The 23,123-nt window shown below is 40.4% G+C and overlaps 1 protein-coding gene across 1 annotated transcript in view; it reads right to left on the bottom strand.

Annotated features, from left to right (window-relative positions):
• CNTNAP5 (contactin associated protein family member 5) overlaps window positions 1-23,123 on the bottom strand; it is an 857,380-nt gene that overhangs the window by 227,210 nt on the left and 607,047 nt on the right. The window contains exon 13 of the mRNA XM_059053215.2: window positions 21,908-22,108. Within this exon, the coding sequence (XP_058909198.2) occupies window positions 21,908-22,108 (201 nt within the window). The remainder of the gene's footprint in view (window positions 1-21,907; window positions 22,109-23,123) is intronic.

Raw genomic sequence — 23,123 nt, forward strand, 5'->3', positions numbered from 1 at the left:
TCATCCAGTTTCCTGGGCGATACCTTTCTTTCTACATATTTGGTATATGCTCAATTTACTCTTTTTCCCTCAATGTCTCTGGAACAGATGTCATGCGAAACAGTTGCTCCTAAACCTTTCAATTAGTTGCTAAAGATTCTCAGCCCCTTGGCCCTCCATCAGGGAGCCCTGATTGAAAGTGTGAAGCGAAATCTACAACTTAGTGCAACTTCTAGGCCTTCCCTGTTTCCTGAGGATGCCAGAGGACTTTCTGGCGAACACAGGACTAAGGCATGCTTTCACTGATGAGATGGAGGCCTAACGGTTGTGTATATATTGAAGCAGGGCAAGAGAGCCTGATACCAGGCAGCACTGCAAGGCCAGGGAATCCCATGATACATCACCATCAGTCACTGATTTTAACCTTTACAAATTTCACTCTCTACTGTAACGACCTTTGCATTCCAGGATGAAAGGAAAGTTCACATTTTCTCACTTGATGAACGAGTGCCATCACACTCACATCTGTAGCACAGCTTTTTGACGACTCCCCATCCTTTGGGCCTATTATCCCATGGACTGTTCTTGATCAATAAACTAACCTGTCTCAAGGATGCTGCCCAGTGGAGGAATAAGAAAGAGAAGAGCAGGAACAGTTACCAGCTTTTCTCTTTCATCCACGTAGGTGCCATTGCTACCGTTAGATTTTCATTAAGTGGTGCAGGAAGAAAAACATCGGAAAGAGAAAATAGACATGGAAATGGCTGGTGCTTAAAAAATGAAGCCGTGGGGAGTGCTTTCCATGCACTATTAACATTAACGGAGTGGAACTGCTCCATCGTCTTGATTAGACTCATAATTCTTAACCTTTAGGTAAACTGTGTATTCAGGCCTGGTGGAGGATGAGAAATAAAATTAGTATTGCCCTCAGGCAGGAAAGCACACATCCACCAAAGACCCAAGGGCACTGATGAATAACTGGGGGAGGTAGCATACTTACCTTGTTCAAAAGAGCACCACAGAGCAGGTGTGATGGAGCAGGCTTAAGTACGTGAATACCTGGCTACTCAGTGATGAAGACACCTTCATATTTAAACTGTGAAAGGCATGCCATCGCTAAGACACCAGAGACCTGGGTTATCAAATCAAGGTCATAGAATTCTGTGGTACCCAGAGCACATGTGTGTAAAGAATCCTCTGAGACAGAACAGAGGCTGTGTCCTTCACTCCTTCATTTAGCAGGAGACAGTAATGCTTTTCAGGTGGCAATCAGTTAGAACTATAGTGCTCTTAGCAGACCCTATAGAGATGCATTCAAATTGCCTGCAGCATAAACCACCCCAGGCCATAATTTCCTCTAGCTTTCTTCATTCATTTATTGGTTAAAATTTCTCCAGCTGCCAGATGCTTAAAGCCCCTCACAATATCAAAGGATTTCTACCAACCTCTTAACTGCCTAGTCATTTTCGCGTTCCCCACACCTTTTTCAGACAGCACGTCTAGCTACCGTCAAATGTATATTTTATGATCCAGAGTAAGTATCTCCCTTTGGTTCTTTGCTTTAGTTCATGTGCCATCACCGGAACACCTCTGAAAGTCTTGAAGGATCAAAACAACTTTTCCAGACATAAAATATGGAGCCACAGAAGAAGCCACAGCAGCCAAGTAACCCAAGCCACTGGGAGGCACTCAGTGCCAGATGGTCTAGCGGGGTGCTCACTTCCTTGAGCACTTACAGTGTGTTGTACCAGCCCTCACTGGCCAAGAGCAGCACCACCTGCTTTGCCAGCCCTCCAGCTGCCAGAGTGAGTAGGTCCGTTTTCAGAGCATGAGGGAAAATATGTCAGCCGTGTACTGTGGTGTGCCGTTTTACACTTATACCCAAACACACACATATGGACAATCTTTCGGAGGCAACAGATTCATAAAAGCAGCATTAAATGGGACATTTGTGTGAATGGAAAAATGCATCATGTTTCTCTGCTACACACCAACATGTGCATATAGAAACGGTTTTGTCCCCATGCATGTTCAGGCTTTGTGCCTAATTCCAAAATTAATTTGGAAAATTTGCTTTGATTTTCAAAAAACAGATGGAATAAAACAGTACTTTCCGGATACTGGTTTTCCAATTAAGGTTGACATTAGCATAAACTAACACTAAAACTGTAATAGTAACTAAATACGAAAGCTAATTTTGATATAAATCAAGTATTTGATTTTAACGAAAACTAAAATTCAGGCTACATGTATTCATACATACATGAAAATGTATAAATTTAGATTTATAGGTTTAAAAATAGCTTATAGTAGTTTACAGGCCTGATACATTTTTCTTTGGTGGGTTTACAATTAAAAAAAAGAAAGAAAATGATAACTTACAGTAGATGAGAAGGAAAAAGCAATATTGCAAATACCCTTTTATTCCAATGCTTATTTGGGTATGACATTTTTCTGTTTTTTTTTAACCTTATTTTTTTCCACTGTGTTATGAACATTGAGGCTGTACATCAATTATTATTGTTTCTTCACTTTCCAGGCATATGGCAGGATTATACTTCCTGGTCCCTTGGGGTTGTAGGTATTTGAAGGGCAGGAGAATGTGTCACCCCAAAATATGGCATTTGGCCTACAGGTCAATTTGAGCTGAAGACAATTGAGAAGAAGCAGAGACAAGACAGGTTCTTTTTCCTCCTCTATTTGCCTAAAAGCAGGGCATACATTTTCCAAGGTGTCCATCTCCCTTCCTTAGCAAGAAGGACAAAAGTTAATCACCTGTAGACAACTTTAGACCCTGTCAGCCCGAAGATGGCACCAGAGGACTCTACATAACAAGTGTTAATAACTAGCCTTTATCTTTACAACTGGAGGCCTAACACGCCTGTCCTTTCTCCACAAATTTATTGTTCTTTGTTGAAGATGCTATATGAGCTGGAGTTCTAAGCCACCTCTTTGAGTTACTCATTTTCCCCTGTGTATCTCCCATCCACCCATGAGGTATATATGTTAGTAAACTTCTGTTTGTTTTTCTCTTGTTAATCTGTCTTTTATTACAGGGGTCTCTGTCAAGAACCCAGAAGTTGGTCTTCCCTGGTGGCACAGTGGTTGAGAGTCCGCCTGCCGGTGCAGGGGACACGGGTTCGTGCCCCGGTCCGGGAAGATCCCACATGCCGCGGAGCGGCTGGGCCCGTGAGCCATGGCCGCTGAGCCTGCGTGTCCGGAGCCTGCGCTCCGCAACGGAAGAGGCCGCAACGGTGAGAGGCCCGCGTACTAAAAAAAAAAAAGAACCCAGAAGTTTAGAGGAAAACTTCTTTTTCCTCCCCTTCATATTTCATCCTGGGCAATGAGTTGTAGGCCAAAGTGACATATGTCATTCCTAGGCTGCAGCAGGTTTGAGGGGCACCAGAGCCCTCTTTCCCTCATTTCAGATGACACTTGAGAGATGAGCTACTCCATCATTTGGGGTCCTAGAGGGAGAAAATGTAGAGCAGAGCCCCCAGCCAATCCATGATGAATATATGGTCTATTTGAAAAAGGAAACTTCATTGCTTTAAGACTTTGAGATGTCCTGGATTTCCCTTCCTTCCTTCCTTCCCTCCTTCCTTCCTTCCTTTCCTCCTTCCTTCCTTCTTGTTATGGCAGCATAATTTAGCCTATCCTGTCTGATATAGGAATACAAGTTATTGCTTTTCAAAGTCCTTTTTTGACCATACTCTCACATGACTTTTACATATAAGAAGGATTTCTGAGCACCTACTTTGTACCAGGTGTCAAGCAAGGTTCTGGAAGGATACAGAAATGAATAAGACTCAGTGGTTATCCTTGAAGAATTCACTGTTGGAAAAGTCTCACTTGGAGAGGAAATTTTTATTTCAATTTTACCATTCAGGAAATCTATGTACTCTGTGACTCTTAAATGCCAATGAATAACCAACCTAGGGCTCCGACTGCCAAATATCCCCTGCCCCCTAGGAGACTCACTGATGAATGGCACTGTCTTGAATAGCTGCATCCATTGTATAACTGGACTCTTGTTTTTCAACATCATAACTTGAGGGCCTTGGGACGATCACCCAGTGTTAGTTGCCTAAAATCATGTCTCCATGTTGAGAATGTGTTCAACTTTACTCAAGATACAAAATGAGACAAAATACAGGATCTTAATTCATAGACAATTATCCAAAAGGTTTTCTTTCTCTCCCCTCCCTCCCTTCCTCCCTCCCTTCCTTCCTTCCCCTCTCTCGCTCTCTTTTTCTTAATCCTCCCAAGGTGGTTTCTGCAACCACTCCAATATTGTGACATCTTATCTCTTCTAAATGCAGTTCAGAAATTCTGCTGAATATACAGATGGATTCTTTGAGTGTCAGCAACTTCATTTTTGATTTTCTCCTTATCTGACTTCTTTTCCCTGTCAGTGACGTATTCACAGAGAGAATTAGTTTTCTATTCTTGGGGGCATCTTATGAAATGATTACCCAGATAGATTTTGGAGTGACTTCTGACTGTATCTATATAATACCATTTACTAGGAAAAATCCAGTCTTGGCCTGATTCAGTTCAAGGGAATGTTGTATAACTGGCATCTGGGTAGCTGACCGGGCAGACTCAAGCAAAGATTGTTTTTGCTTGTCCATAAAACTGAATTTAAACAGGTTTTAAGATTCATGTGCATTTCTACAGATGTGGATAGGGTCAGGTGGTTCTTACTTTACTTAATCTCTTTGAACTTCAGTTTGTTCGTTGTTAATGACTTACACCTCAATATATTGTAAGGATTAAATGAGGTGGTTTTATCATCCATCTGTACTAGGCACTGAAAATACTTATGAAAAAGCCTGGCACATACCAAGTATGAGATTCAAAGTCTCTGCTTAATATTCTCTTTTCTTTTCCTTTTCCTCTATTTTAAATGCTTCCTCCATAGGGATTATAGGAATCTGACAAGAAAAAATATATATATATACAGAAAATGCACATACACATTATATATGTATATATATTATATAACGTATATGTGTGTGTATTTACATACATACACATTGTAAGCAGGTATACATAGGAAAGGGTTTGTTTTACATATGTATATGCATATGACATTTTGTGACCAGCTACATATATCATATATAAATATACTTTCTTCAGTAATCACATCTCTCCCCATTTGGTAGAACTGTCACACCAAACAAGGTATCTGGACTCAGGATCTCAATCGTGCTTTTCCTTCCTCCTTTCTTTTTTTATTTTTAAAATTTTTTTTATTTTTTATTTTTTTGTGGTATGCGGGCCTCTCACTGCTGTGGCCTCTCCTGTTGCGGAGCACAGGCTCCGGACATGCAGGCTCAGCGGCCATGGCTCACGGGCCCAGCCGCTCCGCGGCACGTGGGATCCGCCCGGACCGGGGCACGAACCCATGTCCCCTGCATCAGCAGGCGGACTCTCAACCACTGCACCACCAGGGAAGCCCCTTTCCTCCTTTCTTGACATATGTGTCTGACTTTTACGAGTCATGGGTTTTGAAGTTAAATCTACTTGGATTCAGACCCTTTCAACATGATCTAGGGTATGTTACTTTACCTCTAGGTCTCCATTTCTTCATTTATAGGACTAGAATAATAACATCTTATTCAGTAGTTGATGTAAGAATATAAAATTGTGGTAATATGTTTCTTTTTATGTTTATAATGCATCTATTGGACATTTTTTAATGGTCCATGTAGCTCACACTGTATTTCCATTGGACAACATTGTTTTACACTCTACTTTGTTCATTAAAACCAATCACTCTTTTATTTTCCTTTTTATTTCTACAACCCAATGCTTCTTACCTCTTTCCTTGACTACTGAGATAGACACCTGACTTATCTCCTTTCTTGTAGTCTCCTCTGGACCCAATCGGTTTTCTCTAAAACCTTCCTGTCATATTCTCTAGCTCAAGCTGTCTTCTTCATTCAGAGAAAACAGATGAATCCATCTACGTACGGAAGCATCCATACTACTGTGAAGTATCTGAAACATAGAAGGCCCTCCCTCCTTCCTACCTTTCTTTCTTCCCATCCATTCTAACTCCTCAACTTCTTCCTTCCTAAATACATTTTCTCCCCCATTCACTGAGGGTGAATCACACCATCCTCCCTCCATGCGTTTTCCCATCACAATGACACCTATCCATGCTCTGTCTAAAAAGAGATGCTGACTTTCCATAGAAGATCTCTGGGATTTACTTAAGGACAAGTCATTTCTCCTTTGCAGAACACTTTATCCCTTGCTAACATATACATATTGTCTCTAATTCTGACTACAAGGGCATAGGCTCCTAAAATTACAGTAGCTCCTATGACCAGCCGCTTTACATGTGCAATTATAATCCCCCCAAAAGTCTACAAGTTAGGTTAACATGTCACTCATTTTGCAGATGAGAAAAATGTAGCTCAGTGACTCAGGTTACATGACCCGACGATCACCACTCAGCAAAGAAGCGGAAGAGCAGGGGAATTCAGTTATATATTTTTGTTTTTTCATGAGAGTCTAAAAGTGTCTCTACAGTGCCATACTGAGATTGTAGCTTAACAATCTCTATGACACCTAGCACACAGCTTGACATTTCTCACCCGACCCTACACACACACACACACACACACACACACACAAACACACACACACACACTCAAGAAGGAAAGTGTGGATGAGAAAAAAACACCATAATGCACTCACACTTGCCTCTCAGCAAAATGACAGGACAGTGAAAATTATGTATAGAAAGGGACCTCTGTCATTCCAAAGGCCTTAGGTAAATTGAGAACTTAAATTATGAAGGGTACAGGTTTCTAACCATTTTTATCTTTCCAATTATGTGGGTACGATTAATGTTATTTCTGTCAACCTCATTTTTCGAGATGAGGAAGCTGAGGCTTAGAGATGTTGAGGACCTTACCTAAGGTCCCATGGCTGATTTGTAGTAGACCCAGGCAAGTGATGCCATACCCTCAGCTCCTCACTGGACTCAGCTGCTTTTCTCTGGCACAGTCATTGTGAGGACTCAGGCAGGAAGGAAATTCATGTTCAGCTCTGGCTCCCTGGTAACAAGCTATGAGATGCCATCAGAACACAGAATCTGTGTAGACTAATGGGCTTCATCTGCGCAACTGGTATAATTTTATTTCCATGTCTACCTCGAAGCCCATCGAATATGTTATAAAGTAACAAATGTAACTGATTCATAAATACTTTAAGAATCTAGTGTACTTGAAATGATGCCACTTGCAGCAACATGGATGGACCTAGAGATGATCATAGTAAGTGAAGTAAGCCAGACAAAGACAAATACCATATGATATAACTTGTATGTGGAATCTAAAATATGACACAAATGAACATATCTACAAAACAGAAACAGAGTTACAGACATAGAGAACAGACTTGTGGTTGCCAAGGGGTGGGGTGGGGAAGGCATGGATTGGGAGTTTGGAGTTAGCAGATGCAAACTAGTATATATAGAATGGATAAACAACAAGGTCCTACTGTATAGCACAGGGAACTATATTCAACATCTTGTGATAAATTATAATGGAAGAGAATATGAAAAAGTATATATATATACATATATATATAACTGAATCACTTTGCTGTATGGCAGAAACTAACACTATACTATAAATCAACTATACTTCAAAAATTTTTTTAAAAACACAGAAGTTAGTACTTTTGCTATTCTTGACTTGTTATGAGCTTGGGGAAGTTTCCTACTTTCTATGAACATTCAGTATTACTGTATGGAAAGTATGTTTTGAGTGATCAGGTGCATGAAGATGCCAAAAAATATCACCTACTATATAAAAAAATTATCATATATCATGTCCTTAAGAGTCTCAGAAAAGTCCTCTTATCCCCCTCTCTCTCTCCTCTCGCTCTCTCTCTCCTCTCTCTTTTGAATTGTTTTATCAACCCCTCTCCTTTCTCACTGTGATAAAACATATCACATATCACCCACCTGGGAGAACTAAAAACGTGAGACTTGCGGCCGGTAAAACATAAGTAACTTGCTCAAGGTTATAGAGAGTCCATGGTGGAGCCTGGGGCAGGAGAGTAGCTCCTTCCACACAGTTCAGCTCTTTCCACTTTACGAAGCTGCTTTCCACCCATAAGAATATCTGCAACAGTCTTAGCCAAATGCCACTTGTTTTACAGAGGGTCCCCTGACATAATATGAACACTAGCAATACTTATTATTGAGTATAATTGAGGAAGAATTTTCTATTCTTTCAACTACTACATACTAAATGTTTGCTGGGTGCCTGTTCTTGGCATTCTGGGGATAAAGAGATAAATAAGACAAAGAAGTTCCCTTTTTCATGAAACTCCCATTCTATTGACAGAGTTAGACAGTAAACAAACAAATAGGAAGAAAATATCGGGGAGTAATAACCTCTGTGCAGAATATGAAAATAAGATGATGAAACAAATGATGGGGTGAATACTTTGGTATATGTCAAATTTAAGTTGACAGGGAAGAGGAATGAAGATTCTGAATATTGAAAACAGCTAGTACACTACTTACTAAGAGGTGGTAGGGGCAAACTTGGCGAGAAACAGAATAAGGGGAAATAGGGTGAAGTTTAATGGGCAGGTGGGCAAACAGGAGCTGGGGAGGGGTCTCAGCGGGCAGAGCTAAGTAAGCCACAGTGAGGAGTCTGGGGTCCAGCTCAAGGGCACTGGGAAGGGTCTGAAGCCAGGTTACACAATCTCGCTTTGGAAAGATTATCCTTTTGCTTGTTGCATGCGATCTAAACTGTAGGGAGGTGGGATACAGGATGGGGTAGGAGAGGAAGCAGGAATTGGATGCACTTGTTCAGTCTGGAGATGATGAGGGTTTAAATTCAGGGGGTAGCAGTGGAATCAGAGAGCAGAGGTTGGAGGGACGTCAGCTGTAATGGACAAGTGAGTATTTGCTGGGGTACCGAAGGGGGAATGGAGATGGCGAGACGGGATGAGTCCTACGTTGTGACCTTAAGAAACTAGATACATGGTGGTATCACTTATTAAATTGAGAAAGATAGACATACGAGTGGATTTGTGTGGTTGGAGGAGGAGGGTACAAATATGTAACTTTAACACTCTCAGCAGTGCTTTGGGTAGGTAAATAGCACATGCATTATAAGTGAAACGTAGCTTAGAAAATAAGGATGCCCACAGGCCAATAAGAGGCAAATCTCCCAACTGAACTCTTTCACCAGACGTATCGTGGGATTCTGAGACCCTCTACTGGTAGCCAGGGGAGCTATATTCCCCTTGCTCTTTGGAAAATGGGATAAAATACTTGCTAACACAAGAGCAGTATCCTGAATGTCTATGCAAGTTCCAGCATCTACTCATTACAATTGACAGGTAAGGAAACTGAGGCTTAGAAAACCTGTGTAACTTGTTCAAGGTCTCCCAGATAAGAAGTAGAAACAGTGAAATTGAAGAGCAGGCTTTATGATTCCAAAATGTATGCTCTTTTTGTGTTGCTGCCACTGAACTACATCTTCACATTAGAAAATAGGATCCTTCTTCCTGTAAGCACATTTAAGGTAAAGTAACTGAAAGTGGTCTTTCAGAAAGTGGTGAGAAAAATAAAAACCTAACCTTTTACCGAGTCTGAATGTTGATGCTTGGGTCATCCCCATTGATTATTTAAGTAATTAATGGTCTGAACAGAAATTCATTTGCAGCCAGGCACAGATCATGTCTTGAATTTATGTGGGATAGTTTTTATTTTCCTTAGATACACCCGCAACTCTAGTTCCATTAAGGTGTTGTGTCTTCTTTGTAAAATCCACTCATCTCTAATTTTGACTTTATGTCCCCAGTGAAATACCAAGAGTGAGTTATTAGAACATTAGGAAAGATGGCTTTCAAGCACAGTAAAATGCACTGACTTGATTCATGTGATGGTCTTTTTATATTTTTTAAGACTGTTGGCAAACTCTTATAAACCCATTTTAGCTGTATGACTTTAGGGGAGATAAAAGTTCCAAAGAGGGAAAAGTGGAGAGTCACACACATTTCCAGGCTGAACTAGAACTGACTCTTCAGTGGCTGGCAGGACATCAGAGTGAAAGAACCTACACTAGGTAGGAAAGACTTGGGTTTAACTCCTGATTCTGCCACGCATTTGCTGTGTTTCCTTAAGCTAGTTGATTATTCATCCAAAAATCTGAAGAAGATATAGTAATTTTATTTTATTTTTATTTATTTGTGGGGGGGGGGGGTATGCGGGCCTCTCACTGTTGTGGCCTCTCCCGTTGCGGAGCACAGGCTCCGGACGCGCAGGCTCAGTGGCCACGGCTCACGGGCCCAGCCACTCCGCGGCGCGTGGGATCTTCCCGGACCGGGGCACGAACCCGCGTCCCCTGCATCAGTAGGCAGACTCCCAACCACTGCGCCACCAGGGAAGCCCGATATAGTAATTTTAGACACATCTGTACACTTACCCCCTTAAAAGAGGGAATCAGATTTACCTCCTTTGAACGAGGACTAGCCTGAATGACTGTCTTCTAATATTTAGAAAGCTGCAAAAGTAATACTGCTTGACTTCCAATGCTAGGGAATAAAATGCCATATAGCTTTTGCCTGGCTTATTCTGTTTCTTGGGATGTTGGTCCCTGAAACCTACCCCCCATATTATGAGAAAGTCACGTCGCCACATGGAAAGACCACATATCCAACTGAGGTCCCAGCCCACAATTAGCGTTGGCTGAGCCCCAGGCCCAGGTGATGTGGAGCGGAGCGGAGCAGAGAAGTTCACATCCTGCTGGACCCTGCCCCAGCTGCAGACTTATGGGCAAAATGAATGGGAGAAAATATTTACAAACGATGGGACCAACAAGAAATTAATTTCCAAAATATACAAACAGTTCATAGAACTCAGTATCAAAAAAAGAAACAACACAACAAAAAAATAGGCAGAGGATCTAAATAGACATTTCTCCAAAGAAGACATACAGATGGCCAACATGCACATGAAAAAATGCTCGGTATCACTAATGATTAGAAAAAATGCAAATCAGAACTACAATGAGGTATCACCTCATATCAGTCAGAAAGGCCATCATCAAAAGGTGTACAAACAATAAATGCTGGAGAGGGTGTGGAGAGAAGGGAACCCTCTTGCACTGTTGGTGGGAATGTAAATTGGTGCAGCCACTGTGGAGAAGAGTATGGAGGTTCCTTAAAAAAACTAAAAATAGATTTACTATATGATCCAGCAATCCCACTCCTGTGCATATATCCAGAGGAAACTATAATTCAAGAAGGTACATGCACCCCAATGTTCATGGCAGCACTATTTACAATGGCCTAGACAGGGAAGCAACCTAAATGCCCATCAACAGATGAACGGATAAAGAAGATGTGGTACATATATACAATGGAATACTACTTAGCCATAAACAAGAATGAAATATTGCCATTTGCAGCAACATGGATGGACGTAGAGATTATCATACTAAGTGAAGTAAGCCAGACAAAGACAAATATCATATGATATTGCTTGTATGTGGAATCTAAAAAAAAAAAGATACAAATGAACTTACAAAACAGATATAGACCCACAGACATAGAACACAAACTTATGGTTACAAAAAGGGAAGGGGGGAAGGGATAAATTAGAAGTTTGGGATTAATTTATACACATGACTATATATGAAATGGATAACCAACAAGGACCTACTGTATGGCACAGAGAACTATACTTAATACTCTGTAATAACCTATGTGGGAAAGAATAATAGATACATGTATCTACATAACTGAATCACTTTGCTGTACAATTTTTTAAAAATTACTACTGTTTTAAACCACGAAGTTTTACGGTGGCTTGTTACATAACTGTTGATAACCAGAATAGAAGATGAACCTTTTCTTTGGATACCTGAATCCTTTTTTAAAATTATTATTATTTTCCTTTCCTCTCTATGAGACCTACCTACGTTTTCTGTGAGTTTTTGTTTTTTGTTTTTTTGTTTTTTTTCTGAATGCAGACAGAAGTGAAAGCCAGAGAGACATGTATTTGAAACTGGTCTCTAGCACTTAGTAGCCATAGGACCTTGCCATGAACCACCTAACTTCTTAGAACTTCCCCTTCCATCATTAAAAATTAAAATAATACAAACTTCATTAAGACCTTTGAGAGGATTTAGTGAAATAATGTTCGAAATGCCTGGCACACAGAAGGATCTCAGTAGCCAAGAGCCAATTATCACTGGCAGGAGTAGTGATACCAAGAGTATGCATTATAGGAACCTCAAGTTTCTTTATAGATTCCTGCTGTACATAAAGTAGAAATAGCTTTTTATTAAGGAGATTTCAAATACTGCCCTGGTATTTTGTCTTCTAGTTGTCACAGCATAGTTTTGTGGTTTTGATTCTACTGCTCCCGCGACAACCTGGTGTAGTGAAAAGACCGTGGGCTTTCGGATCAGTTCCACCCACATATTTTGTGCACACACGTGTGCATGTTGTGTGTACACGTGCACACATGTGGGTTTGGTTTGTGTCTGTCATCCCATTTACAATCACATGGGCAGAAACACCAGTTTTTTCACTGTTTAATTCCCAATGGCCAGAAAAGTATGTGGCACATGATGGATAATCAATAAATATTTCTTGGAAGAAAGAAAATTTAATCAACTGTTAAATGATCTGATTTGGTACAAATATTGAGGACAAAGAATTTTACGTTTAGTAAACCAGAGCACCCTGAAGTGCTATTTCTTTTCTCTCAGTAATTTGCCTTTTCTGCATCACAATTCCTTACTTCGATTTCTAACCCTAAGTGTTAGTTTTGTACACATTGGAAGTTGAATACTAGAGATGGACATGAGGGTTTATACACCCAAGTGCATTTACAGATCTATTTGGACATACAAAGATTATATAATGAGTATATATACCATTACATAATATATATTATATAGCACACATTAAATTGTGTATAAATAATGCAAATATATTTTTCATACATACTATAGTGTGTGTGTGTGTGTGTGTATATATATATATATATATATATATATATATATATATGGTCTAAACTATATACCACATATTCTATATATGACCAGTTAGCTGTATGCTCACTAAAATATCATTAATTAAGGGAAAAAAGGAAGTTTGAGAATTTTAGAATACTTTAAGTAGGACTTTATTACGTTCAAAATCATTGGCACATAACTAGGTATAGAAATTGATTCCAGGTGGAAACCACTCACATGTTTGCATGAATAAATGCATAGGAGCCCGTTCCTGGCAGGGAAGTGGGGGGTCTGAGGTACTATCAGGCACTCCATCATTGGTTCTGCTGAGGAACTTAAACAATCCTCACGACAACTTGTTTGCACGACTGATTTGCTTGGCAAATGCTTCCTGTTCAGAACCAAAGTAAATTTGAGCTCAGCCTGTCCATGGCTATTAGATTTCAAAGTAACAGGGTCTGAACTTCCAATGATTTCATGTGTATCAGGACTGACTTCTTAACTCTGCCTTAGTGAGCTCACAGATTTATTGGGAAGGGCATTCCCAAATACACCTTCACTACACAGAGTGGTAATTGTGAAAAGATACATACACCAGATACTTCCCCCCACCCCACAAGCAAATCCAGTGAGGGATTCTAGGGATTCTACTCATGGAGATGATTAGAAGAGAAGGTGGGGGAAGGTAGGGCTCTCAATCTCCATTGTCCCCAGGGACCTGGGCACTCAGCTTCCCCAGGTGGTCTCCTTCCTCTGTCCCTCTCAATATTTTCCTCCTTCCGGGGGGAGTTGTGGCTTACAGAGCAAATTGGCCACGTGATTAAAGAAAGCATCTTCCAGACTCTGGCCTCAAGATTTTTTTTTTCTTTCCTCTGTCTGTTTCTGGAACTGGATTCTATTTCTTTTTTTTTTTAACTTTTTATTTTATATCGGAGGATCATCGATTAACAGTGTTGTGTTAGTGTCAGGTGTGCAGCAAAGTGATTCGGTTTTACACATGTACATATCTATTCCCTTTCAAACTCCTCTCCCATTTAGGCTGTTGCACGACATTGAGCGGAGCTCCCTGCGCCACACAGTGGGCCCCCTCTGACGTGACCGACGAGGGATTAGTCTCCCAAATTTACAAACAGCTCACGAAGCTTAATATCATCAACACAAACAACCCAGTCAAAAAGGGGGCAGAAGACCTAAACAGACATCTCTCCAAAGAAGACATACAGATGGCCAAGAGGCACATGAAAAGCTGCTCAACATCGCTAATTATTAGAGAAATGCAAATCAAAACTACAGTGAGGTATCACCTCACACCGGCCAGCATTGCTATCATCAAAAAAATCAATTTCATTTTATGCGCTTATCACATGATATCTTCTGGGTGTGGCCTCAGGCAAAATACCTATGGAGGTGCTGACCCGGAGAAAAGGCTTGGGAATAGCCGGGCAGCCTCTGTTCCTGGGAACAAGGGGCCACCTCCTCGCCCTGTGCCAGGACGCTGCTGAGCTCTGGTAGGCTGAGTACTCCTGTCTCGGAAGCTGCTCTTTAGCACAGGGTCTCAGCCCTGCATGAGGCTCAGGGTAAGAAGCGGCAAGAGAATACAACGACAAAGATTTATGGGAATAACGAAGACACTTTTTCCCCTGGACCCCAGGGGCTTGGAATTTCGGTCCTTTGCAGAGTTTCTAGTATAAACCTTCAGTTAAAGAGACAGATGACACATTTCATTGGCTGGCACTTATCAGCAGCTCTGGGGAAGAATATCTGAGGAAACTGTCAGAAAATGACAGTGTCATGGTTCAGTCACTAACTAAATGAAAAAGACACAGTGGTGAACCAGGCCTGACCTAATCCTGCCTGTCTGCCTTCCCTCTCTTTCTGCTTCTGTTGCCGCTAAGAAGAATGGAACCAGAGCCAGAGGTGAGAACAGACTGAAGGAGGCAGAGGGAGACTTTGGTGATGCTCTTTGGGATCCACAGGGCCACGTGGGCCACGGAAGCTGCAGCGTGTGAGCGCGGACAATGCCCACCTGTGAGGCTGCCGAGGGACTGTCCCCTTCAAGCCACCCTGACAATCGCACAGCTTAGCAGGGGTGGCTCTGGTGACTTGCCCCTCTCTCCGTCTGCGTTTTCTTACAAAACAAGGAAAATCATACAAACTGATGTGTTTCCTGGTGATCCCACTTCCTGATAACTCTTGGTTTTTTGAGTTTTGCATGATGTATCGGAAATCATATCCTCGCTTATGTTTCTTAATTTTTGTTAGAGTATAATTGATTGACAATGTTGTGTTAGTTTCGGGTGTGCGGCAACATGAATCAGTTATACATATACATAGATCCCCTCTTTTTTTAGATTCTTTCCGCATAGAGGCCAGAGGATTGAGTAGAGTTCCCTGTGCTGTACAGTAGGTCCTTATTATCCTTGCTTTGACCTCAGGCGGATCTGGGTGTAAGAACCAGGCCTGCCCCTCCCCAGCCGTGTGGCACTGATCAAGCATCTTACCCTCTCTGAGGTTCTGTTTCCTGAAATGCCAGATGGGATCACAACCCTTACTATGCAGAACTGCTGTTTGGATTAGAGATCAGGCTTGCACAGTTCCCCACAGACATCCTTAAACATTAGAGATGCTTAGTCACTGGCGGCCATTTGAAAGGTTATTTATATTTCTTTCATTTTGCCTTCTTTTATTTCCTCCCTTTATTATCTATTGTGTATGGTACAGGGGAGAACCTATAGCAAGAAGGCATCCTACACATTCCCCTCTTATTGGTTTGAGTCCACGGTAGCCACAATTTGTAATATTTTATTGCTTCTACTAATCCTGGCTACCAGTAGTTTCCAATGAGCTGTGGGATATTTTAATTAATAAAAAAATATTTATAATTGTCTTTGATCCTCCCCTGCATTTATCAGATTGTCAAAGTTGAAATAAGGTGATAATACCTATTGCTGGGAGATGGGAACTCAAATCCCACAGTGATGTTTAGAGTAATAATTGGTATAACCTTGATACATTGCAGATGTCAATATGGCAAAAGTCTTAAAAATATGCACACGCTTTGCCCTGGTAATGGCATCCCAAGGAATTTATCCTAAGGATATAATCGGTTTTATACATAAAGATCTATGTGCAAAAATGTTCTTGCATCATGTGTAATAGTGAGAAAATGGGTACAATCTAAATGTCCAAAATAGATTTGTTAATTTTGTGTATCCACTTGGTACATCCATATAATGGAAGACTGTTCTTAAAAACATTATGGTATAAAGCCATGTTTACTGATGTGAAAGATATTTGTATACTGTGTGTGTGACAAATACAGTTAGTAAAACAGTTTCACAGGGGGGCCCTGGCTTCAGCAGGTAAGGGAGATCCTTACCAACTCTTCCAGAGAGCAGGCAGGAAAGGAGAAGATGGTCTCTAGCCTCTCCTTTTCTCTCTCTGGCCTTCCCCAGGGGGACAGGATTGCCTTAATAATTAGGGAAATTAGGAAAACATCCCTGCAAGTGTGTGCCTGTTATGGACAGAATGTTTATCCCTCAAAAATTCATATGCTGAAATTCTAACCCCCAGTGTGATGGTATCAAGAGGTGGGGACTTTGGAAGGTGATTAGGTCATGCCCTCCCACCCAAATGTGCTCACGGAATTTATGACAGCTGAGTTAGAAAAAAAAAGCATGTACTATTCACAATAGCTAAGACATGTAAACAACCTAAATGTCCATCAACTGATGAATGGGTAAAGAAGATGTGGTATACATGTACAATGGAATACTGCTCACCCATAAAAAAGGATGAAATAATGCCACTTGCAGCAATGTGGATGGACCTAGAGATGATCATACTAAGTGAAGTAAGTCAGACACAGAAAGACAAATATCAAATGATATCACTTATATGTGGAATCTAAAAAAATGATACAAATGAACTTATTTATAAAACAGAAACAGACTCCCAGACAGAAAGCAAACTTATGGTTACCAAAGGGGAGGTGGAGGTTAAATTAGGAGTTTGAGATTAACAGATACACACTATTATATATAAAATAGATAACCAACAAGGACCTACAGTATTCAAAATATAGGTCCTATATAGCTATGTATGGTATAGTATAGGAAACTATACTCAATATTTTGTAATAACCTATAAGGTAAATTAATATGAAAAAGTATATAATATATATGTGCGTATATATATTTATGTATGTATATCTGACTCACTTTGCTGTACATCTGAAATTAATATAACATTGTACATCAACTATATTTCAATTTTTTTAAAAAAGAACAATAGTGGTGAGAGTGGCCAAGCTTGTGTTATTCCTGATCTTAGAGGAAATGGTTTCATTTTTTTACCACTAAGAACTTTGGCTGTGGGTTTGTCATACAAGGCCTTTTAGTATGTTGAGGTAGGTTCCCTCTATGCTTACTTTCTGGAGAGTTTTTATCATAAATGGGTGCTGAATATTGTCAAAATATTTTTCTGCATCTATTGAGATTATCATTTGGTTTTTAGCCTTCAATTTGTTAATATGGTGTATTACATTGATTGATTTGTATATATTGAGGAATCCTTGCATTCCTGAGATAAACTCCACTTGATCATGGTGTATGATCCTTCTAATGTGCTGTTGGATTCTGTCTGCTAGTATTTTGTTGAGGATTTTTGCATCTATGTTCATCAGTGATATTGGCCTGTAGTTTTCTTTCTTTGTGACAGCTTTGTCTGGTTTTGGTCCAGGGTGATGGTGGCCTTGTAGAATGAGTTTGCGAGCGTTCCTCCCTCTGCTATATTTTGGAAGAGTTTGAAAAGGATAGGTGTTAGCTCTTCTCTAAATGTTTGATAGAATTCACCTGTGAAGCCAACTGGTCCTGGGGTTGGTTTGTTGGAAGATTTTTAATCACCGTCTCAATTTCCCTGCTTGTGATTGGTCTGTTTATATTTTCTATTTCTTCCTGGTTCAGTCTCAGAAGGTTGTGCTTTGCTAAGAATTTGTCCATTTCTTCCAGACTGTCCATTTTATTGGCATATAGCTGCTTCTAGTAATCTCTCATGATCCTTAGTATTTCTGCAGTGTCAGTTGTTACTTGTTTTTCTTTTCTAATTCTGTTGATTTGAGTCTTCTCCCTTTTTTCTTGATGAGTTTTCTGGATGGCTAATGGTTTATTCAACATAGTTTTGGAAGTTTTAGCCACAGCAATCAGAGAAGAAAAAGAAATAAAATGAATCCAAATTGGAAAGAAGAAGTAAAATTGTCACTGTTTGCAGATGACATGATACTATACATAGAGAATCCTAAAGATGCTACCAGAAAACTACTAGAACTAATCAATGAATTTGGTAAAGTAGCAGGATACAAAATTAATGCAGAGAAATCTCTTGCATTCCTATATACTAATGATGAAAAATCTGAAGGAGAAATTGAGGAAACACTCCCATTTACCACTGCAACAAAAAACAATAAAATACCTAGGAATAATCCTACCAAAGGAGACAAAAGACATGTATACAGAAAACTATAAGAAACTGATGAAAGAAATTAAACATGACACAACAGATGGAGAGATATACCATGTTCTTGGATTGGAAGAATTAACATTGTGGAAAAGACTATACTACCCAAAGCAATCTACAGATTTAATGCAATCCCTATCAAACTACCAATGGCATTTTTCACAGAACTAGAGCAAAAAATTTCACAATTTGTACGGAAACACAAAAGACCCTGAATAGCCAAAGCAATCTTGAGAAAGAAAAATGGAGCTGGAGGAATCAGGCTCCCTCACTTCAGCTATACTACAAAGCTACAGTATTCAAGACAGTATGGTACTGGCACAAAAACAGAAATATAGATCAATGGAACAGGATAGAAAGCCCAGAGATAAACCCACGCACATATGGTCACCTTATCTTTGATATAGGGGGCAAGAATATACAATGGATAAAAGACAGCCTCTTCAATAAGAGGTGCTGGGAAAACTGGACAGTTACATGCAAAACAATGAAATTAGAACACTCCCTAACACTATACACGAAAGTAAACTCAAAACGGATTAAAGACCTAAATGTAAGGCCAGACACTATCAAACTCTTAGAGGAAAACATACGCAGAACACTCTATGACATAAATCACAGCAAGATCTTTTTTGACCCACCTCCTAGGGAAATGGAAATAAAAACAAAAATAAACAAATGAGACCTAATGAAACTTAAAAGCTTTTGCACAGCAAAGGGAACTATAAACAAGGTGAAAAGACAACCCTCAGAATGGGAGAAAATATTTGTAAATGAAGCAACTGACAATGGATTAATCTCCAAAATATATAAGCAGCTCATGCAGCTCAATATCAAAAAAACAAACAACCCAATCCAAAAATGGGCAGAAGACCTAAACAGACATTTCTCCAAAGAAGATATACATATTGCCAACAAACACATGAAAGGATGCTCAACATCATTAATCAATAGAGAAATGCAAATCAAAACTACAATGAGGTATCACCTCACACCAGTCAGAATGGCCATCATCAAAAAATCTACAAACAACAAATGCTGGAGAGGGTGTGGAGAAAAGGGAACCCTCTTGCACTGTTGGTAGGAATGTAAATTGATATAGCCACTATGGAGAACAGTATGGAGGTTCCTTAAAAAAACTAAAAATAGAACTACCATATGACACAACAATCCCGCTACTGGGCATATACCCTGAGAAAACCATAATTCAAAAAGAGTCATCTACCACAATATTCATTGCAGCACTCTTTACAATGGCCAGGACATGGAAGCAACCTAAGTGTCCATCAACACATGAGTGGATAAAGAAGATGTGGCACATAAATACAATGGAATATTACTCAGCCATAAAAAGAAATGAAATTGAGTTATTTGTAGTGAGGTGGATGGACCTAGAGCCTGTCATACAGAGTGAAGTAAGTCAGAAAGAGAAAAAGAAATACCGTATGCTAAAACATATATATGGAATCTAAAAAAAAAAAAAGGTTCTAATGAACCTAGGGGCAGGACAGGAATAAAAACACAGATGTAGAGAAAGGACTTGAGGACATGCGGAGGAGGAAGGGTAAGCTGGGACGAAGTGAGAGAGTGGTATGGGAATATATACACTACCAAATGTAAAATAGATAGCTAGTGGGAAGCAGCCGCATAGCACAGGGAGATCAGCTCATGCTTTGTGACCACCTAGAGGGGTGGGATAGGGAGGGTGGGAGGGAGACGCCAGAGGGAGGGGATATCAGGATATATGTATGCATATAGCTGATTCACTTTGTTATACAGCAGAAACTAACACAACACTGTAAAGCAATTATACTCCAATAAAGATTAAAAAAAAACAACATACAAAGGCAACAGTAAAGCCAACCTGATATCACAGGATGTATATACTAAAGGAAATCCCATGGTCAGAATGAACATAATCCCATTTTTCCCAAAGTTTCACCAAACTGATTGTTAGGAAACTAGAAGCAACACAATCATAAGAGGTTAGGATGGTTTTGTGGACACAGACTCTGCAAAAAGTGCTGAGTCACACATGCAGACTTGACAGCCAGGAGGGAGGGAAATCTGAACACACACAAATACTGACTCTCTGAGGATACTGGTAAAAGGGACCCCAAGCAGGGCCTCTGAATGAGCCCTGCGAGCACTGCTGAGTCCAAGTAGAGTACAGTAACTGATTTTCACAGTGATGGTCCTGAGTCATCAAGAAAAGGTTACATTTCATGTTCAGAATTCTCTGTTTAAGAAGGCAAGGAAGCATGTGATCCATTCGAGAAAGATTTTCATTTCAAATAGCTAAAAATTCTTTAAAAACATTTTGGGCGCTTAAAGGGGTAAGTGACAGTTAGCTGGAAAATTCACTTATGTGGGACAATTCTTCCCTAAAGATTCTAGATCAGTGAGGCAGTGGGTTGGTTGTATTTAGTTAGGTTTCTAGCACTTTTGCTTGTTTGACATTTCATTGTCTAATTTCCTCAATCCTTTCAAAACTCCTCACTTTCAAGGATCCTAAGTTCCTTGAGGCTAAAGATTCTGACACCCTTTCTTGGATATTCCACATCCTTGTGGTCCCCAGCCATTTTTTCCCCCTTTTTTCAGCCATGAATGATGAACTGATATGCACAAAAATGACTGACTCCCAGGGCATGCATCAACTTTGACAAAGCCCTCCTGACATTGTACAAACCCTTTTGGGTTTTGGTAAGCAATCCCACAAGGATTTTTTTTTGCAACCCTTTATCAGCCATTCACGCTAAAAACTAACCGTAAGAGAACAAAAAAATATATAAATAAAGTTAATATAATTTTTCCTAAAAGTAAACTTTATTTTAAAAGAAGAGTCATTTCCATTAAGGCCTGCACTTTTCAGGTATCGTGAGTACCGCAAACACACAGGATGTGGCCGCTTCCCTGTTGACCTCCTTGTCTAACACTGCTCCGTTATGTTGTCTTTGCCCCAGACACAACTCACTGCTCTTTGGTGAATGTGCTGAGATCTTTGATGCTTTCGCATCTGCCAGAGATAACCATTTCCGCTTTCACACTTCCTACGTCTAACTCAAATGCTCTCTTCGAGTGCCACTGATCTCAAGAAACTCTCCATTCTCACCACGATTGCAAGATGGGTGTTGTCACTGACCCTTTTTTGAAGATGAGGAGAAAATCTTGAGAGGCTACAGAACGCCCTCGAGGTCACACCCTGGGTATCAGAGCAAGGACTAGTCCCTCAGGAGTCTCTCCTGGTGGCACTTCTCTCATTGCATAGGGAACCATTGTAGCTGCAGCCCCCTTTTTGGCAAACCCCCTTCTCCTACGTATTCCAGGGTTTCAGGGCCCAACTGCCACGCTGCGGTCGCCCTGCACGGCCTTCGCAAAGGGTCCGGGGCAGGGGTGGCTCTTACCTGGCGTGTTGAGCAGGCGGGACCTCTTGCAGTGGTAGGTCACCTCCTGTTCACAGTGCTCCGAGCCGTCAATCACGGCCTCCAGCTGCCCCAGGCTGCCCCCGTAGTCCAAGGTCATGGAGTAGGGCTTCTCAGCGTTGGCACCTCGCACACGGGTCAGCTCCGTGTTGTTGTGCCGCACCAGTGTCCAGATCTTGTCCTCTGCCCAGAAAACACAACCAAGGAAGGTCAAAAGAGGATCATGCTTATAGACCTCCAAAAAGCTGGAAAAAGAAAAGACAATCATGCTTGCAGCGTGATGGAGGGTGGCTGGATGTGCATCGATGAACGGCCGCTCAAGCACTCTACTCATGCAAAGAATTTGGCCAGAGAATTGTTGTTTCTCCCAGAGTTCTACCCAGAGTTAGTGTGAGGGTTAATTATCTTAAGAGCTAAATTTGTGAAGCCTTTACTCCACAGTCTCTATGCTAAGCATTTAATGTCCATTATCTCATTTAAAATGGACACGATCTATGCAAAGCCATGGAACAAGAACACAAAGAAACACAAATAGGTAGACAATAGGTAGAACAAGAATAAAAGGAAATGAACTCATCTGTTGTGGGAAAGGACAATTTGGATGGGGAAGAACTTGGAAGTTGAGAAATTAGATACTTTGTGACCAGAAGTAGAATACAACTAAATATCCTTGAAGATAATTATCGTGGCGATCACATACACACAAAAAAACATAGATCACTGACAAGCTGTCGAATACACAAAATGTTGGTAATTAAATGAACAAAAATTAAATGTTAAATGTTCAAAATATTAAATACATAAATAAAATAAAATTGGCATTGTCTAAATCAGAAGGGAGTCGATCCTGCCACATCAAAACTGAGGGAAAAGTGAATAAGGAAAATTAAGCAGTTTTCCTAAGATTACATAGTTAATGTCTAAGCAAGAATTGAAACCCAGGATGTCTGACTCCAAAGCTCCTACTTCCAGATATTGACACACACACTTCCTCACAAGAGAAACACTAGCATAGATCATTGTCTCAGAAAACCATAAGTACCACGTCGAAAATAAGACCTATACACAGAAAGTATCTGTGAAATATACATCATGACAAGGATGAGACTGTGTAATAGACCCTGAACATGCAAGGCACTTAACGGCAGTTCATTAATATTTATTCGCCATGCTACTTCTACTTGCCAAAAATATTTTA

Source organism: Kogia breviceps, chromosome 2 (genome assembly GCF_026419965.1).
Source record: "Kogia breviceps isolate mKogBre1 chromosome 2, mKogBre1 haplotype 1, whole genome shotgun sequence".
NCBI lineage: Eukaryota > Metazoa > Chordata > Mammalia > Artiodactyla > Physeteridae > Kogia > Kogia breviceps.